This window comes from Pteropus alecto, unplaced genomic scaffold (genome assembly GCF_000325575.1).
Source record: "Pteropus alecto unplaced genomic scaffold, ASM32557v1 scaffold3, whole genome shotgun sequence".
Taxonomy (NCBI): domain Eukaryota; kingdom Metazoa; phylum Chordata; class Mammalia; order Chiroptera; family Pteropodidae; genus Pteropus; species Pteropus alecto.
Genome location: NW_006442484.1, coordinates 32,616,387 through 32,637,263, shown reverse-complemented (window position 1 = coordinate 32,637,263; position 20,877 = coordinate 32,616,387). Strand labels below are relative to the sequence as shown.

At 38.0% G+C, this 20,877-nt stretch overlaps 1 protein-coding gene across 15 annotated transcripts in view; it reads right to left on the bottom strand.

The window, feature by feature from the left end:
• Positions 1-20,877, bottom strand: part of PKP4 (plakophilin 4) — a 222,404-nt gene that overhangs the window by 26,030 nt on the left and 175,497 nt on the right. For all 15 annotated transcript variants that reach the window (XM_006921099.3, XM_015596613.2, XM_015596614.2 and 12 more), the window contains 2 exons: positions 14,679-14,811; positions 13,404-13,617 (listed from right to left, as the gene is read on the bottom strand). In XM_006921099.3, the coding sequence (XP_006921161.1) occupies positions 13,404-13,617; positions 14,679-14,811 (347 nt within the window). The remainder of the gene's footprint in view (positions 1-13,403; positions 13,618-14,678; positions 14,812-20,877) is intronic.

The window sequence follows — 20,877 nt, the reverse complement described above, 5'->3', positions numbered from 1 at the left end:
ATTGTAAGCATATCAGAGTGTCTTTATTTCTGTGTCAACTATGAGGTGAGTTAAATTGTTATTATAGCACTCATATTTTCGAATAATTACTCTTTTAGAAATTAGAGCGTATTCAAGATTTTACCTATTCTAATGTCGTTTCGCATCAATGCATTTTCCTAAGTAAGAGGGAAGAAGGTGGAGGAGAGATGTTATAGTTTCTCTGTAGCTGAGGTCCCTCGGAGTTCTGCACGCCCGATGTATTCTTGGCAAGCTGCTCAAAAGCCTGTGGAGCGCTATTGGAACTATCAACACCCCAAAACTCATGTGGCCCACGGAGGGGAATGAGCTGGCAAAATCTGCCCACGTCCATGGGGACATGTCAGGCTTGTGCACATGACTGAGCAAGACTGCTGCTGCATTGCATGGTGACCAAAGACCAGCCTGTAAAGTGACTACTTGGCCTTCTCGGGGCCTGGAGAAAGCATGGGCCCTTTATAAAGGGCAGTGGTAAGAGAGCGAGTAGCTTTTTTTCCCTCCCTTTTTTTTTGAGGAAGGAGAGGTAAAAGCAAAGGGCTAGAACTGAAGGTAGTGAAACAATACTCTGACCATAAACCGAGACAGGACTCGTCTCTGCCATCTGCCCCGACCAGTCTACATGCTGTGGAGGGAATGGTCGATAGTGGGGGCTGATGCTTGGGCTCTGTCCTGGGAAAACGTCTGGTTCCTGTGTTCTGTGCTGCACTGTGCCTGCTCCTCTCCTCTTTCACCTGCCTTTGACTTATGTGCCTTGACGGCTGAGTTTCTCTTGCTCCCCAAGGACTTTCACCTTTCTCTACTCCTTCTCTTTGGTGACTCCACCACGACTACAGGCTTTCAGGACCTTCGCCTCAGCCGCAGCCATCCAGTGAGGCCCGAAGTGGGAGGGGGACTTAGTTCAGAATCAGGACAATGATAGACCTTGCTTTGTTTCTGAAAGCTTGTCCTGTCCACCACAACAGACCACTGCTTATATAATTATCTTGTGGCACACAACACGTAGGTCCTGGTAAGAGCACACACCGTAGGTGCTTATGAAATGAACTTAAGTTCCATAGGCAGAGCTACTTCTCCATGGATTCTGATAAAATTTGCTATATGTTTCTACATAAAATGGTTTTAAACTGTGCCCCCTGGATTCTGGTGGTGTTGCTGGAACTCTTAGGGTCAGCCATATGAGATGTGGGGGGAGAACTGGCAGCAGGGCTCTGGATCCCCTCTCAAATCATCCAGAGTGGTTCACCGTGTTTCTGTTATGAAAAAGGGTTTCGTGTCCCAAAGATCTGAAAAGCACTGTCTTAGTGGAAACATATGAGAGGACTGATGACTACAGAAGGGACCTGGGAACTAAGGATGAGAAATGAGTCTCTAAAGGTCTGTCCTGACTCAAGTAACAGGAGATGGGAGAGAAGACAAAAGGAAGAAAGGGCTGAGGCATAGACAGGTACCAGGAATGGGACTTTACTATTTCCTGCAAATGAGGCCAGTCATACTCGACCCAGGGCACTGATGGGGCCTGCTGGGGCATGAGCCAGCCATTGGGGAGCAGTGGCCCAGAGCCCATCAGCAGGGAGGAGTCATTTCCTAACCTCAACTGCTGACAATCTGTAATATGTGGTTCTTAATGCCATTGGAGCAAATTATCTTTCTGTCAAAGCCTTTCAAATTTCTCACTCCACGAAGTTCAACACATGGGGAACAGCAGCATTTTCCAACACTTCTCAGAATAAATGCATTCTAGCAAAGTTAAGGCAAGGTTTACGGAAAGTAAAGCCTATCATAATACATGCTACAAGTATAAAATTAGATATCTCTACAGAAAATTAAACAGTGTGAGTCACAAACTTCAGGTGAAAATATGACTAAGAATGGGGTGGTTCTTTAGTATGTTGGATCTTGGAGTTGATGCCGGGAAGTTCTTTGATCGTTGGCAGAAAAGCTTGTTTTTCGTGGTTGCTGCCTCCACTCCTGGCTACTTCTAAGATCTACTTCTGGTAAGAGGATAGTTCCCAGATTTGTGGATTCTCCTGATTTTCTGTGCAGGTACTAGACTTTTGTCCTGCTCTTTCTTTTTCTTTCCCAGCATTTAGAATGTCCAGTGGAATTATATATCATCCTATGGTTTACTATTAGCCTTTACATTTACATGGGATTGAAAAGCATAAATAATATTAACACAACCATCCACAGTGGTTTTACTGTGTCAAGAATTGTGTGCTTCACATATAATACCTTAAAGAGTCAAGCGGCACAAAATTAACTTCCCATTTAATTACTTTGTAGGGTTGAAATTCTTCATTGATTTTTTTAAAGGATGATGCACATCTGTCTTTCTAAATTCAATTTAAACTTTCATTAGGTAAGTATATTGAGGAACAAATACTCTATCATCATCCATTCCTTCATATGTTTTGTTACACACCTGCAGAGCATGTAATAGGTGCTAAAAATATTTGATGATTGATCCAACTTAATAGTTTGTATTTGTTTTTGGATTTCCCTTTTATTTCCTGCCTGTCAGACTTAGCTCAAAGTATTACCTCCCTTTCATGCCCTTTCTTAAGACTCAGTATTCGGGAGTGTCTTTAAGGTCTATAACTAGGGGGAGAGGGTCAGAACAATGTTCTGGATCTTTAAGGAAATCTGCCAGCATAGTTTTGCCTGCCTTTCATATGAGGACCAAAACAGATAATAGTTGTTGAAACCACCATCCTAGCTAAGGGGACAGGAGGATCCCACTGCTGCTCCATTGCCCAGAATCCCCATTCCTCAAACTGCAAAATGGAAAGGACCAGTGTTGCCCAATTATAAAACCTTAAATTGTTAAAAATATGTAACTCTTCAGTAGATAAATTCACTATGCTACCTTTTCAGTCAACTGAGATGATTTACTGATCATAAAACCAGTCTTATAGTATAGAAATTCAGGCTTTCATTTCTGCAACTTCAAAAAATGTTCAAAATTATTCTTGACCAGAAAGAAGGAGAGATTCTATTTTTTCTAAGTCTGTGGCATTCAAGGGACTCATACAAAGCCAGCTTTATCACCTGTATTATAAGTTATATTATCCCACTGATCTTGTATTTTACAAAAAGCTATAACACTTGGTGTGGATTTAACTGGCTATTTCAAACAGCCAAACAAGTCTTGAATATTGGCTTTTCTCCCACAATTTCTATTTTAAAAAGAATGCTATGGAAAGCCAAAACAAACTGTTTTGATCAACTATTGCTGAATGCACAAAGTTCAATTAAACTTAAAAGCCTTAGCTATGGATGACTACTTTGGCTTGTCCACTCAAGGTAAAGACCACTGGTCTTAAGAACAGCTAATAATACCTGTGTACATTCTACTTCACTAAGGTAGTAATAAAACAATGCTCTCTCCACTAAGTCTGTCTAAGACTTCATTTAATGGGTCAGGAAGAACGCTGCTAGAACAGTAAGTAATATATAGAAAATACACCAACTCCTGGATGTAGCAAGATTGATGAGAAAATGCAGAGCTATAGGATTAGCATTTTCCACCAACATGATAAACCTCCAGCTCCGATACCCTAATGCAAAATCTGCTTTAAAAATATTTAGCAGCACACTCCACAATCTCCTAGTTTCCAAAGAGAAAGTTAAAAATAAACTATAATTTGGTTTAGGAAGCTTGAGATTTTTATTTAATTTAAAGCAATTAGTTATTTGATTTGAGTACGAAAATATATATATATACAAACTAATTTAGAAGATATTAGGGAATCTCATGCATATCATTTGAGTAAATTTTGCTTATTCTCTACCACAGGAAAAAGTATGCATAATTATGAGTAACCAATAATGACAATGAAATACTGCCATGAGAGACCGAAGTTCATTTTCCCCACAAAGAATGAATAATTAAAAATACCATTTCACGTAAATCCTATGCTACAGAACTTTCAAAGAGCTCAAGTTTAAATTTAGCTTTATAGCTTATTCTAATGACGAACCAATAAATTTTATAGTCAAATTAGAAACTGACTTTATTGATTAGTTTAAATAATAGCACTAGTTGAAAAATGTATTTTTTAAAAGACACTGAAAACCAAAGAATATTTGAAAAATGCAACTTCTCTGGTAGCATATGTACCTAACAGCTTATAGAATTGTTTTTCTGATATAAAAGATATCTAAAACCATCAATTTTTATACAGTGTTTAATTTACTCCCAGTTTCCTAATTATCAAAAATCCCCACACAAAAAATCCCACCAGTGTTTACAGACATCGCAAAAAAGATAAAATAGCCAAAAAATACTAGTGCACTTCAAATATTGACATGCCCCTCCATTTTCTTTCACAAGTTAGTCTCAAGTTTAGTGTCTGTTCTTGATGTTCTTGTTTCAGTCATGCTCTTTCACACGATGTCCATGAGGTAAGTAAAACTACTCAAGCTTTAGAAGTGTGGAGAGTATTAATTCAGAGAACAGGCGATGAGGTCTTGGGCACAGAACGTCATGACAAGCCACTGTCATGACTATGCTTCAGTTCTTTGGGGTCGGGAACACTGCGTGGTAGGATGCATTCACCCTCTTCTGGCAACTGTGCATCTATGGACTCTTTGGAATAGACTGGGGTCATGTATATCCACTCTGCAAGGATTCTTAATAAGTTGGGGTAGAAATATTAGACTAATAGAGAAAATGTAAAACATCAGGCTGTAGATTGCATCTGAGGGTCGGAGTGTGTGTGACTCACAAACTCTGTGGATAACAGAGCAGGGATGTGGACCTCTGAAGCTAGGGCTCTGCCATGCCTCCAATGTTATTCTCAACTAGTGTCTGGCTGAAACACTCAGAATCTAGCAAAGCCACTTCTCCATTTCTTCTCTCTGAAGTAGCCTCCGAAGCTCTCCCATAACTCTGGTAGGGTTTTTATAAACTTGTGACTTTTTGTTAGAAAGGGTAATGTCAAGATGCTATGGCTACTACACCCTGTCACAAAGTAGCCACCTTCATCCTTATCCAATAATGCACCTCATGCCTTTTATTTATTTTTTCCTCATGCCTTTTAGATATATGTTACTTATATAGCAGCACAGTATAGACCTGCATTGTCCAGTACAGTAGCTGTCAGTCACATGTGGCTACTGAACACTTGAAGTGTGGCTAGTCCATTGAGATGTGCTGTGAATGTAAAATACATGCTAGATTATGAAGACCTGGTACAAAAAAAAAAAAATGATTGTAGAATGTCTCATTAATAATTTTTTGGTTGCTTGCAAGTCGAAGAAGTTATTGGAACTACTGGGTTAAAGAAACTATATTATTAAAATAAATACCACCTTTTTAATGTGGCTGCTAGGAAGTTCAGAATTACATGTCCTGCATTATACTTCTCTTGTGTACAAAGTGCTGGTAGAGATGCTGTTCATTTTATGGCAGACTCTAAGGGAGACACATAGGTGACTCCTCTGCTTTCTGGAGGCTTTGCCATAAACACTTACGACACAAGGCGGCCAGGACAAAACACCCTGTGTAGGAAGAGCAATAAGTACAGCTCGTACATTGTTCGAGCTAGGCAATCCACTTTCATCTTCACACAAATTCCAAGCAGTGGGGACTGTGCACCAGGGAAGCTGGTACCAGAGAGGTGATTTGCCTGGGGCCACAGAGCTGGAAGGGAACAAGCAGATCTGACTCCACAGAGGACACTCATTCCCTGACACCATGCGGCCTCTCCCAGGATGTTTTAACAAGTGCAGGACCTGGAGGACTGGAGACCTCCACATCTGGGCTGGAGTGTGAAGGGCAGAGGCCAGGGAGCAGCAGAAGTGGGAGAGCCTCAAGGCTGGGGTTAACCTAGAAGATGAGGACAGGGAAAGCAGATGTGACTGGCAAGTGGGGATGTGTGGAATACAGGGAAAGGTGTCACCCCAGGGATGACAGTTAGGCTGATGCAGCAGGACGGGCAGAGCCTAAGTTCCAGGGTAGCAGTTTAGGGGAGATGGGATGAGGAACTGAGGAATGAGGTGGGGATGAGAAGGCAAGATGAAGGGGGAGTGCTTGCGATGAGAACTGGAGCCTGATGCAAGCTGAGGGTGGCGTCAAAGACGAGCCAAGAATGCAACATATGTGTGAGAATATGGTGCTGTAACAGAAATGAGGAAATCAAGCGGGGAGTGGGAAGACAGCAGTGCAATAAAAAAAATGTCTGACATTTGTGGCTTCAGGCAAATCACTCAAGCTTTCCCACCAGGACTGGAACAAATTATAAAACTGAAATGGAATTGAAATAATGAAAAAGCAATTATTATGAGAGTGGGACAAAAGTATTGTCTTCAGTGATAGAAACGCCTTGCTTTGGATAAATGCTAAGGAAAACAAGTCATGGTAGTATATAATCTTTCCCAGGGTTCCTAAGATGCTACCAATTCAGCAGAGGTTCCTAAAACGTGTTTAGTGACTCCCAGAGCAGTTCATGTGCAGTCATGAGCCTCGCTTACGAGCCTGGCTTACAAGCATGGCTCATGGCTTTCTTCTTCCTGCCCCTGCTGCCAGGTTAGCCTGCTTGGTGCATTCTCTGCTGGCCAGCACAGCTGTCCTATATGGTGGGCAGTCCAGCTACCTGGAGACCTGGGTCCCACAGAGAGGCCCGTGGGCCTTGTCTTGTTCACCTGGTTGCCCCCTGAGATTTCTTGCACACAACTAATGCATACTGCATGTCAGGCATGAGACAGTTACCTCAGGCCCAGCTGTGGTCATAGTGGTCACTAGCCCTGGTTTCAGCAGCAGCGGTGAGTGAGTGCTGAGATGATCTGAGAGAGAGAAGCTTCCCAGGAGGGGGCTGTGGAGACCTGTGCTAGCCATAGACACTACCAGGTGGGGCCGCTGCCTACATATTCAGTTTGAAGGAGATGTTCTTGCTTTTTAAATTTTTCCCCAGCTAAAGGACATGAGTGATAGATCTTTAGTCTTTAAAGATCATAAGGGTTAGCCTGTGTTTCTGTGATTTTTCAGGTACAAAGGTGGATCACAGGATCTTTCAAAAGATCTATCAATTTCTAGAGACCCCTTTAAAGACTCACATTTGCATTTCAACATATCCTTCTTTACTCTAGGTAATTTTCCAACTTCATGGATAGGCTGGAGAGGATTAATAACATAATGCAGTACCCTGGAAAGGTATTTCTACTGAAAATAAATCAGTGTACAACTCAGAAATACTGACTGAGATTGCCCCTGATGGATATAAAGGACGGTTCTGTCATTAGGAGGGGTTCATATAGGCTAGTAGGTCATAGGATGGGAAATCCTTCTGAGAGAATCACTCTGATGCAGAGGTGGCAGAGAGGGCAGCGACCAGGCCACCCGGTTGTTCTTCAGGTTACTTCAGCCTCTGACATAGCAACAGGTCATTCACACTATTACAGAGATTTACTGAGACACAGTCACCGAAGTTATATGTTCCACAGATGACTTTTACACATTCTAGGAATGTGCTTATTCATTTGTAACTGCACTAAATCTTCCACCTAGTTATTTGGTACCAGCACAGGAAGCTCAGAGACAAAACTGCCTCCAGTCCTAAGCCATGGGAAATCAGACAGACCAAGAATCTGCAAAGTAATTGAGAGATGTGAACTGGGGTCTCTCGGGCATCTTCTTTTTAGATTTTCATTATATGTCCTCATCTTTCTTGCCAATACCATCTGGCTGTCTGGTCTACCAAGGGAGGGCGTTCTCATGCAACTGCTCTTGTGCTGACAAGTACTACTCTGACCGACGGCTGACCACTTGAGTTCTGTAGGGGCCCTCTGAGTCAGCCCACACACAACACTGAAGGTCATATTCCACTTAGAGGCTGAATCTTTTCATTCTCAGACTATAAATCTTGAACTATTCACAAGACTATAAAATCACATTCCACATATTTTCAAAGTTACCTACAGCTTAGAAAACTGATTATAGCTGATCACTAGTTTGATGTGACTGTGCTAGTGGCCAAGTTAAAAAATACTTCTCTATATTCCCAGGTGAAATTCAAAGAATAAAGGCGATAGCGTGAAACTTTTTTCTCTTTTCCCTTCTGTATCCTGTAATGATATGTAATGACACATAACAGTCCAAAAGGCTAAATGCATATCCCCTAAGCTCCACTTCTTTCTAGAACATCCTGCTGTCTGCTGAACTTTAGCTTGGCCCACCTACCCTTCCTTAGTACATGACTATCATTTTATTATTAATTTATTTTCTAATTAGAAATATGGAGCTAATGATCAGGAAGGGAATATGCCTAATTTCATGTTCTGCACAGTATCTGGAATCCATTGCTGGCATTCAAAAAATTTTAAATAAATGCATGGAAATAGTTTACTTAGCCATATGGATCAATAATCACTTCCTAGATTGGAAGAATTGTCATTTAAACAAAGTCTATTATTGTTTAAGAACAAAGGCCACTTTTTGGTATTTGACACCAGAGTTAGTGGAGGTGATAGAGGCGTGATAGTTTGGGGATATCTGGTGTATTAAAAGGTAGGTCTCCAGATTCTGTGCCGTATCTTCAATTTCTCTAGTTTTTTGTTTTTTGTTTTTTTAAAGATGCTTTTAGGATGCTCAAAATCTCGAAACCCATATTTCCCAGCTTAGAAACACTAATTTAATTATCTTGAACAAATGAGTTCAATAAGAGCAAATGAGTTCTTTTCTAGTGACAAGATATTTCTATCCATAATTTGTGGCCTAGCAGACATTCATTTTATAATGCAACTGGGGAAAACCATACTTCATCCGACTTTCAAGTTTAAGCACAAAAAAGGCAAAAAGTACCTCTGTAATAACAATAACAATAATAATAATAACCCTCACTCTAGGCACCCACATATATTAGCAACCACACAAAAAAATTCATTAGGTTTCAATCTGGAAAATGTTTGACACAATTAAGAAAACACAAGAATCATGTTGCATTAGAGAACTATTTTAATTAACAATGACAGCCAAACTGTCTTGGGAAAATACACTTGGCGAAAAACATTTTTTCTTTTTTCCTCTGCATAAAAATGTGGCCAAAAATGCAGGCCCAGGGCAGTTATTAAATTTAAAGCAAAGGTGAGGCATCTTTTAAAAAGAACAGCTAACATTTCTTCATTTAAGCACATTAAAACTGCCAAACTGAAACAAAGAGGACTGGAAAAAAGGCTTTGGAATAATAACGAGGTAGAATTACTTAGTATTAAGAATAACAGAACACCTAGTTTCAGTGGGATACTAGTTTCTTCAAATAATGCAATATTTTGAACACATCACCTCATTGCGCTTTATTCCTTCATGATCCCAAGTTGACTATAATTTCCACGGAAGAACTCTTAGGCTATACTTACAAAGGCCAAGCACTGTGTAAGGTTGGGCCACGGTAGTATGAGGACAACACTGGCAAAACACTGACATTTGGAAGGATGTTTTATGTTCAAAGGGGACTGAATAGAGATGAGCACCTTACAGGGAATGCTGGGTGACATGGTCACATAGCACTCTGCTGCCCATGTTGGAGCACATACACTTTAATGAGGATGGTTCAATGGGGACACACTTTCCGTTTTAGGAGAGAGCCGGGAGGCTGGACTTAGAGCTAACAGGTCTCTCATAGGGCTATTTCTCGGCAAAATGAGCTCCAGAGGGCTCATCTTCCTTGCCTTCTCAAGTATTCTTAATGTTTTCTTGTTGCTTTAGGAATTACCCTGCTCCTCAGCCTTAACTCCATGAAGTAATGAGCTCCCTGTCTCTGTGAGTTCAAGCACATGATGAGTGATAACTGTGTGGAAGCTGTACGTGGGATCCGTGCATTGGATGGCTGATTGGGTAAAATGAGTTTTGAGGTCTCCTCCAATCCTGTGATTCTATGAATTAAAGACAGATTATGATTATTTGACTTGAAGAGTTAATGAAGAGCTCAAGGAACTTTTGATGTCATGCTTTAAAACATCAGAGATTAGTTACTCTTAAAATATTACTGAATATCAGTTAAGGTTGGTACCATTACATTTTGGAACTGAGAAATGTGAATTAACTTTACTGTCTTCATAAATCGTAGCAAATATATGTATGCATACAATACACATACACATGTAACTACTCTAGATTTATATTACAATGTGGTAGTTTCATATTAGCTAGATAATGTTTATATACAAATCAAACTTGGCTGACATTTAGCCTTTTGGAACTGGAAATTCACTTCTAAAGTCCTCTGGTCCAGCTCCTTTACATGGAACAACTGAGTGTTTATATACTGACCATGCCCAGTCCAAAGTAAAGAAAACTTTGGAAGAGAACATTTTATAAGCAAACAGTCCATATATCAGAATAAATTATTATGGGTAAAAGTGTATAGTTATAAAACAATTCTTAATTTCTCCTATCTTGCAAGTATGGCCAAAAAATACTTCCTAAAGCCTAAAAGCTATTGGCAGCTATTTCCAAAAAAGAAATATGAGGTTGTTGCTGGTTTTACATTGGAATTATTTCCCAGTCTATTGGGGAGATAGCTCTTTTGGAATTAGGAACACTAATATCCTCCTTTCAAGGCCAAGGTCCATGTCTTAAAACATCGTGTTCTCAGCAACCAGAACTGTAGCCATGCAGATATGATAAAATATAGAGGAAAACATCTAAATTAGCACTCACATCCAGCACCAGGTAAATTAGTACATAAAAGCCCTAAGTAGTGAAGTCTGGCTCTACTTCAAATAAATCTGACTTATTCTCAAATGAAAAATACCACACCAAACTTTCATGTTCTTTTCTTCCTGTTTAACACTAAATCTTACAAATTCTTTGAGCTCAGCTCAGAAAAGTCACTGTAACAGATTCTCTCAAAGAAAAAACCCTCAGAAACAAAACTCTAGCAAAGACTTATTCCTCTCATGAGAAATTATGACAAAAGAAGAGAAAAAAGCAGTGTATTAAGAATGTAAGAACCAAATCACAATTAATCTGTCTAGTTAATCCAAAGAGAACCAATCTGAGTATGAAGTAATGCTTCTAACATCATGTGGTCCCCGGATCACTGCTGATCTCTCAGGGAGTTTACATGCATTACTCTGCAGCCTTGTTGGCTGCACAGGTGTGTTACTAGGAGAAGATACTTGGACATTACACGGTAAGTTCAAAGTGATGGGAAAGAAACACCAAACAGGGAAAGAAAGCACTTGCTGACTGCAATAATACTGTCTCCTCTATGCCTTCCATTGGGTAACTTTTTGGGCATTATTGTAGTGATTGTGTTGACTCCTAGGATGGCTGTATCTATATTCTTAATTCGATTTAGCTTGTTCTAATTTTCATTTTATACATGCACACATACATATGTACGTACATATAAATAACTTACTTTTTTGGTGTGAGAGGGTGAGATGCCTCAAAAGTGTTTTAGAGAGAGTACATAATAATAAATCAATATGGGATTTAGATGTGCCAAAGCATTCATATTCAAACCTACATTAAGGTGTGCAGTCCAATCCAGAGTTTATAATTATAAAGCATTTTCTACTTTGAGTATATAGGTTTCATATCTTATTTGGAATGCAAGGTACTGTATTTTGAACATTAATATTTTACAAGAAAGTTGATTCCCTTAAATATTAGATTCATGATGGTTTGCTACATTCCCAAGTGTTACTGAATTATATCTGACAGAACCTACAGCTCTGCTTTCATAATGGAAACCAGTGGGGAATGGGATTAATTTTGAAAAAAGTGGTGTTAAAAATTTTCAATTAAATATTTCAGGCATGAAAAATAGCATAGCAATTATAAAACAAACACCTAGGTATCCATCATCCAGCTTTGTTAAATATTAATATTTTGTCTTTTTTGTTTCAGATTTCTTTCTTTTTAAAGAAACAGAGTTGGATTATATCCCCAAATGCCATGTTCTCCACCCCTGCCCCCAGGCCTGGGGTAACCACTCTCCTGAATCTATTATCATTACAATGAAAAAATTTAACTGTTTTGCATGTGCATATATCAAAAACATAATTTCCAGCCGTAACCTGCATATTTAAAAACTTTATACAAATAGTACCATCTTGCACTTATTCTGGAAATGCTTCTAAGAAATTTACCTATCGCTCTGATTAGCCCTTATTTTAACCTTTGTATATGCTTTCGTTGTTTAAATGTACTGCCAGTTATGTAATCATATTCCTATCAGTGAATACTCAGTATTTTCCCCTAATTCTCCATTATAAATAATGCTGTCATTTATTTGCCCTCAGGTAGAATCGTTCTTTCATCTTGACCTCAAGCACTCTACAATACCCACCCAATGGTATTGTAATATCCAGTCTCTTAAGACAATGTTTCATTCTGTTCCTCCTGGTCTGCCATTCTCCACACTGGACCACATGCCTTGACCGTGAATTATTTCTCTAATTGTTCTTTCTTCTCCACCACCACCCCTTCTTTCTATTATTGATACAATACAGTTCCAGCTGTTATCTTTAGACTACTGACATTCTCGTAGGCCTCCGAGATGCTAGGCTTGTCTCTTTCCAATCAATCCTCCACCTTGCTGCCTGCTGGGAGAATACATTTAAAAGCCCAAACTGGCCATGCTATGCCCTAGCATCACTCTCACTGCATATGGGACACACATTTTTCATAGCAGTTCCCCAAACCAGGACTGCATTTCTCTCTGGCAGGTTTTCGTTCAGCATTCTCTTCCTGCTGGTACCTCTGACCCTAAATCCATCCCATGCTGGCTCTGAGCACCCCTGCTTATTACTGGAAATATTCCTGTTTATCCAGCCAATGCCTCCTCATCCTTAAGGACAACTTTGGTTTCACATTATCTAGGGAACTTCCCTACCCATTGTCTGTGCTCCCAATGCAACCTTTAATGAGTCCTGGCACTCGCCACTTTTCACAGACATCTGCAGAACCATTTGTGTTCCCCCGAGTCTGAGTGCTACTTGAGGGCAGGGGCTGAGTTTTATTCATCTTTACATCCGGGGACCTAGGAAAGCATCTGAGATACTAAAAGGCATTCAGACACTAGCTGAGCTGAAGTGGAAGACAGCTAATCCATTAAGTATATTTTATTTTCACAATAAAGGAAAGCCAGTCTACTTAAAATAAGTAGATTTACTATGGAATACATAATAAAAAATGACATAGTCAGCCCTCTATGAATAAGATATCTGTTAGCCACGACTTATGCATCAATACATATAACTGCTACTAGTAGCACCGCAAGTGCCTTCTGAATCACCAGATTAAATCACAGAGTTGTTACCACTATATCATCATCACCTACCCAGAACGTCCAACTCCTTCACAATGCACCATACAAGGGCATAGTCGAGACTGTTTTCAACATTTCCTCCAGAACAAGATCACATTCTATACCTACCTGTAACAAGCTCCCTTACTTCCGCATCAACAGATTTTCTCAACAGCCGCAACAAGGCAGGTATCCCACCAACATTCTTCATTGCTATTTTATTTTCATCAGTGGATTTGCCAAAAACAAGGTTTCGGAGGGCACCACAAGCATTCTTCTGAACTTCCAAAACTCTGTGGTCCAAAAGATCAACCAGATGCTTGATTCCCCCTAACCTACATACCTAGAATGAAAAATATTAGGTACCAGGCATAAGTGACAGGTGATGTATCAGAGATCAAACAAAAGTCCACAATGGAAAGATGATGGGAAACGGACAACTCCAGATAATCGCAAAAGGTTCTTTTGTATTCTAAATAGCATATCTTTTGAAAATGTTAAGGATATTCTCCAAGATGAAACTCTCTTCCCTGGTTCACAGCTTAAAAAAGGGAAGGGAGACTGAGGTGGATAATGGCATGTGCAGGTAGCACAGTCCTACCCCAAGCCTCTGAACACACACATCGATGTGCTTTCACTCCCAAGCACAATGAAGACACAAACACAACAAAGCTATGTGCAGGGACAGAGATAACACAGGAAAGAATTTTTGATTGAAGCTATTTGGTTTTTAGAATTGTCTCTCTAGGCTACTCTCCCCAAATTTTCTTCCATTTGTCGATTTATTGGTATATCACATGAATATTTCTAGGCTTTATTTATCGCATCCACCTTTAGATCTATAACTGGTATGTTGTTTTGCACGTAACGTTGATGAGAGACACAAGTTCTACATGATATCACCGTGGGAAAAAAAGGCCTAAAACATTGAAAGAAATAATCTGTATGCCAAAAAACTTTAAAATGTGAAATAAAATATTCATATATGTTCAGTATTAGTAACGGTTACAAATCCTCTGTAACTTTACTAAATCGTATGCTGGTACCAATCTTGTCCAGAATCTCATAAAACACATGAGTTCACTAGTTTCATAAGTGTCATAATTTTTATCTAATAGATTTTTGAAAAATACTTAAAAAATGCAGGTTAAATCAATTTTAGCTTCATGTTTTATAAGCAACCATATAAGTGGACATGATATGAAAATGCTAAAAACACTGCAAGAAATATACCCATCCTAGTTTTTCCTGGGAAATACTGAACTACATAGGTCAGTAAAAGAGTATTTGGTATCAAAATATCTTTCTAAAAGGGCATCCGGTAATTTCTTAAGCACGCAAGCATGCAACTGCTAAATGGAAAGGCACTGCCTCTCCCTAGGCCCCTGGGCACTGGTCTTGTACCTCCATCTTCACTTTGTTGTCACCGAAGCACAGGTGCTGCAGGTAGGCTGCTGCGTTTGCCTGAACTGAGGGGAACTGGTGCTGCAACATGTGAATGACTTCAGGCAACTCGGGATCACGCCAGGCAAACTCCCTACAGGAGAAAAACATGGCTTCAAAAAGAAAGGCCCACGTTTTAACAATATAATGAATGAAACATTTGGCACAAGACACAAGCTCAGCTGAGACCAAAATCGGAAGTTACAGAAATCCTAAAATACATATATATGTAAATAATTTTTTCTCCCCGACGAACATATGCAGAGGCCCAGATGCTTATGATCTTAAAGAAATCATGATGCACAGGAAGAGATTCAAGGGAACAAAGGACATTCTTAATAACTTTTTCATCCTTGTTTTCTCTCTCTTGATTCTAATTTTATACCTTTCAGGTAAACAAATGCACTTTAGCTAGATGAGATGTCATGCTTGAAGAGAGAGAAAGAAGGGCTAGTGGGACTAAACAGATCTAGTGTCAGCCTAGAAATAACAAATATTGTGGGCCCGATGGTTTTTAAGAAACTTAATATTTATGATTGCTCTTGATTATAAGACAGAAACATAGAAAATTATAAAAAAGAAAAATTATTTTATCAGTAATCCTATGTAAAAAAAACCCTCTACTGTTGACATTTCCTGCTGGTCTTTTTTCTATATATGTATGCAAATAGTCACATGTGCACATATAGAATTTTTTTCAAAGACCTGATTACTATTAAATGGCACTTAATATTTTACGAGTACCTATTCTGTGTCAGGTACTATCCTAGGCATTCTATGTATATTAATTCATTTATTCTCATAGCAGCCTTATAGATTTGGAGGTTGAGACAGAAAGGCTAAGCAACTTGCCTAAAGCCACATGGCAAGCCAACAGCAGAGCGACATCTGAACTCAAGCAATCTGCCTTCAGTCTGTGGCCTCTGCACTATCCCATTACTTGCATAATAAATATACAATCATATTAAGCATACATACTTTTTATAGTTTGCTTTTTCAGGTACTACCGCATTGTCAGAATTTTCCTCTGTTTGGAATCCTTGTTAAATGTGAACTTGTGCTTGTATCATATGAAGATCAGCTTCTTACAAATGGTTCACAAAGCAACGAATTTGTAGACTTTGATTACAGGATAAAGTTAACTGTTGTTTCAAAAATGGGTTAATATTGAATAAACTTAAGAATAAAAACCCCTTTAAATTAACAACCCAATTATATTTCTATTGCCCAGTTTTTAAAGGCTCAGAGTCTCTCTTGGTCTGGGAAAGCTCCATGCATTAACTTGCTTGTCCACTACAAAGGGGCAGGTCATTCCATACCTGCACACATGCAGACATACCATCGATTCAAATAAATATTTAACAAATCCTTACTATGCTGCAGGTACCATGGTCAGTGCTGCAGATACAAACATTGAATTAGATGTGGTTTTATGGACAGAGTCTTGTATGCCAAACTAAAAAGTTTAGTCTTAATACTAATAACAAGAGTTATTTATTGAGTTTCTCTGCGTCAAGCATCGTGTCAATAGCTTTATATGCATTATCTCAATTACCTTGACTGTTGCCCCATGAGGCAGGCACTATTAAATAACATTAGATATAGACAAGGAAACTGGAATTAGTAATTAAGCGGTGGAGGTTAATGAAGCCCAGGTGGTCTGTGTATTGTCCCCACATAAGGAACAGAAAGCTAATGGAGATTTTGAAGCAGAAGAGTGAGAGAATGTGACATGGTCGCATTTATCAGAAAGATAATTTCGGTGGTCTAGTAGAGAATGTACTAGAATCAGAAAAGACTGGTGGTGAGAAGACTATCCACTACTCAAACATTTGCTCAAGACAAAATAGATCCATCCTTAATTTTTCTCTTTCCTTTACCTTTCTTATCCAACCCATCAGCAAGCTCTGTTGACTATCTCCAACATATTTAATATAAACCAAATCCATCTATTCTCTCCATCTTGTCGGGACCACTCTAGTAACCTCCTACATGCTCTCTCTGCTTCAAATACCACCCTCTTCTGTGATCCACTCTGCACAGCAGCCAGATGATATTCTGAAAACTCAAGTCAATGGAGATTTCTGGCTTGAGGGATACATTGGATGACCATGTCATTAATAGACATTAAGAATACCTCAAATGTCAGAGGCAGGATAACACAGCAGAAAAATCACAGACTTTAGAGTTAGATTGCCTGTGTTGAAGTCCCAGGTCCTTCATTTACTATGTGATTTTGAAAACCAGTTAATTATTTGGAGCTTCAGTTTTCCCATCTGTAAAACAGGAACAATAAAACTATCATTTTTACCTTCTAAGTCTGGCTGTGATAATTGTGATGATGCATATTAAAATATTTTATATACTTCAAATTATTATACAGATGTTTTATTAATGTTTGTCATCCCTGAAAAATGAACTATTATATATAAGGGCATTCTCTGCAATAGGTGTCCCTCCATGCACTGAAACTATTTTACTGTGTTAACTATTTCTGATGAAAATATGTCTAAAGTCCATTATGTAAATCTATGCTGTATTTAACAGAGTGCAAGGAGTGTGATTTACTCTTTGCTGATGACTCATAATCATTACAAATAAAAATTTTTGTTTCTTTAAATGGCACAGGGGTGGTCAAGATTTTCTGGCATCCCTGGGTCAGACAACACAAAGGGTAGGCTCTAGCTGGAGTAGGGCAGTTAGGCTTGGTTGGCATCAACTTTAACTTTGATTTTCAGCAGACATTTACCCTGGAAAGACTGCTATCAATTCAATGCCTGCCAGGATTTGCTTCATTAAAACCTAAGTCTAGACTTTTGTTTTCATCCATGATTGAATAACAAGTACTGGATTTTGCCCTTTTACCATAAACAACTATAAAAGCAGACTAAATGAATGAGGTAACTGCTGTTCTGTTCCTGAACAAGAAGTAACAGAAAAATGTAATCTTCGAGAGAAGGGAATTACCCTATGACCTCCATATTCACCTGGCTTTCTGCCTGAGGGAACTTTTTGGATCATGGCACAGGAAGCGAGCATATGAAGTAGAACAATGATGGGCTCAGCGGTCTGAGGGGGAGACTGGAAGACTGGAGTGGAGGGAGTTCTGTAGAGGAGATTGTATAAGTCTGTGGGAGGATTATTCACAAGTTCTTAGTTGAGTGTTGGGCTGTGAACGTATAGGGCACTTGTATAGGTCTGGCGAAGAGTGGCTGCTGCTGGACTGAGAGCTGAGCATGTACTCACTTTGGCAGCACATATACTAAAATTGAGAGCCGAGCATATGCCAGGGGATGCTGGACTTCCATCCCAGTGAAAGAGCAGACCTTATTGAGCATCTCAGCATTTAGTCTACAAAAAGGCCATGTTTAGGAGGAAGAACCTTGCCACAGGGTAAGGGCCACGTGCTGGGAGTAAAATAAATCTGAAATAGATGCATCCTAACAAAGAACAAAACCAATCTCCAAGGAATCAAAAACATCTGTTACTAATTTAGTTAGCTGACACAACAAAACTCAGTACCCTTAAATAGGAGACAGCATAATCCAGAGACCCTAGAATGTATGATCCACACAGTTCACATACAATTTAAAACTGCTAAGAATAAGATGAAACAAAAATGTGACTAACAAAGATATAAACACACGCGTGCACACATACACATACACACACAATGGAGAGACGTAGAGAAAACCCAAATATTAGAATTATTAGAGAAGACTTAGAAAGATGTATATAAAGAGTGAATAGGTGGAGAATATTATGAGAGACATGGAGACTATATTTAAAAAAAAAAAAAAAAAAAAAAAAGAACCAAATTGAAGTATCTGAAATAGAAAAATTCACTGGCTGAGCTTAACAGATTGGAGAATATAGAAGAAAGAAGAGTAAATTTTAAGACAGATCAATAAAAAATATCCAATTTGAAGAACACAGAGAAAAAAGATTAAAAAACATGAACAGAGCTTCAGTAACCTGTGAGATAATGTCAAGTTATTCCAGATAAAGTGGACAGTGAGTTTGGGTTAGGAAAAAAAAATTTAAATAAGTAATGGTTGAAAATGTCCCGATTTTGGTAAAAATCATCAACCAACATTTAAAGAATCTCTATGAAACCCAAGCAGGTTAAATGTAAAGAAAACTGTTTCTAGGCCTATCAGACTAAACTGCTGAAAGTCAGATAAAGTTAAAAATCTAAAAAGCAGCCAGAGAGAGGACATATTGCATACTGAGAATAATGATACAGATGTCTGATTTCTCATCAGAAACAATGGCGACAGGAAGACAGTAAATGACATAAAGTACTGAGAAGAAAAAAAAAAATCCATACCTATCAATTCTGAACTTTTATCTAGTAAAAATATCCTTTAAAATAAGTGAAAATAAAAACATTTTCAGATAAATTAAAACTGAGTGAATTTGTTGCCAGCAGATAGCAACATAAAAAAGGCTAAAGGAAGTTTATAGGTTGAAGGGAAATGAGTCAAGATGGAAACTCGAATTTATAGGAAGAAGAGAACTATAAATGGTAAATATGTAGGTGAATATAAAGATCATCTCTTTTTTCTTCTTTCTTTAATATAAAGGTGAAGGAGATGGTAAATGAATTACTCTATAGAACATCACAGATTAGCCTTGCTCAAATGGAGCACCATAAATACTGTCATTAAGTCACTATCACTTTCTATAGGAAGTAATTTGTTTCTTTTAAATGTATCATTTGTACTATTAATAAATTTTTCTAGACAACTATTAAAAAAACTCATACATTTCTTTTTTATGGAAAACATGAATAACTTCTTCAGTCTTACAGGAATTTTTTTCAGGCTAATTATAATGTAGCATTAATGATAAAATAGGTTTTGAAGTACATAAAAACATTAAAGTTGCTATTTTCAAACTTAAAATTAAATAATCGTTGTCATGAGCTTTTTATTTTGGTTTTAATATTCAGACTTCATATTCACCTGGATTCCAGTTTCAGCTAGAATAAATACATCTATTATTGTAAGATAATCATTTATTCATCTTACAAAATGCACTATCATTTACATAATCAGTTTTATGCATTAGACTATGAAATGATCATACTATATGAATAGCTGACGTATATTATCATATAGGAAATCCTTGTTTATAGTGAATCAACTCAGATCAACTCACATCAACTTCACGTCAAAACTGAAGTCTTCAGAAACACATGAAACTCAAAGCACTAAACACATTTCACTGCCTTTCTGGGTAGTTATCCGTTTCTCTGCAGGTTTAGCTATGGTATGGTCTAAATTACCTATAATTCAAAGCCCTTTTCAGAATTTCTGCACGTATTTGGGTGCTCTAGGCTTTTGTCATTTCAAAGATTTTAAAAAACAAAATCATGTAAAAATATTTCTGACTTCTTATTTTGGAGGTGCTATTACACAAATTATTTTACAAAATCCTCAAAAATGACCAAAAAGAAAAAAAGAAAGAAAGAAAAAAAAAAAAGGTAGCAAGCAGGAAAAGCAGAACCAAATGTATGTATAAACCATAAGGAATTGTAGGCAAAAGAGTGAAAAGGTGGAGTGGTTTTAGAAGAGCAGTTGGCTTTCCATTCAACTTGAAAGTACCGTTAGTTATTTTGTTTTAATGACCAAAACCTCACTCATGCTTTTAATTCGTATTCATTACAAGTTGGTAGATTGCTAAAAATGAATTGATAATTATAACAATTTTCCAGTGAAACAACTATTTGTGGGTGAAGAATGAATGAAATCTTGTTAACATATGCCTCAAAATAACACTAAAGCTGCTTAAAATTCAGCAACAATTATACTCCTACGGAAATTAAAGTTCTCTTTCAGTTTCTAAATATCTTTATTTATTTCCTAAATATTTTAAGTGGCTTTCATTAAAGATGAGGTCAGTTTTTAAAAATCAATCAAGTATGAAATGACTCATATTTACTTATCTTAATAAAATGTTTTCTACATGACTAAATAAAATTAAAAGGAGGAAATGTTTATTATTTGCCAAATATACGTTGCTTATGAGATATGTGAATTTCCTGTAAATGATTTTCTCCTAAATAGTAGAAAGCTCTTTGAAGGATCTAGTTAATAAAAGCACAAAATAGCATTGATTAATATAATTCAAAATGTACACGGTGCTGGTCTTTCCC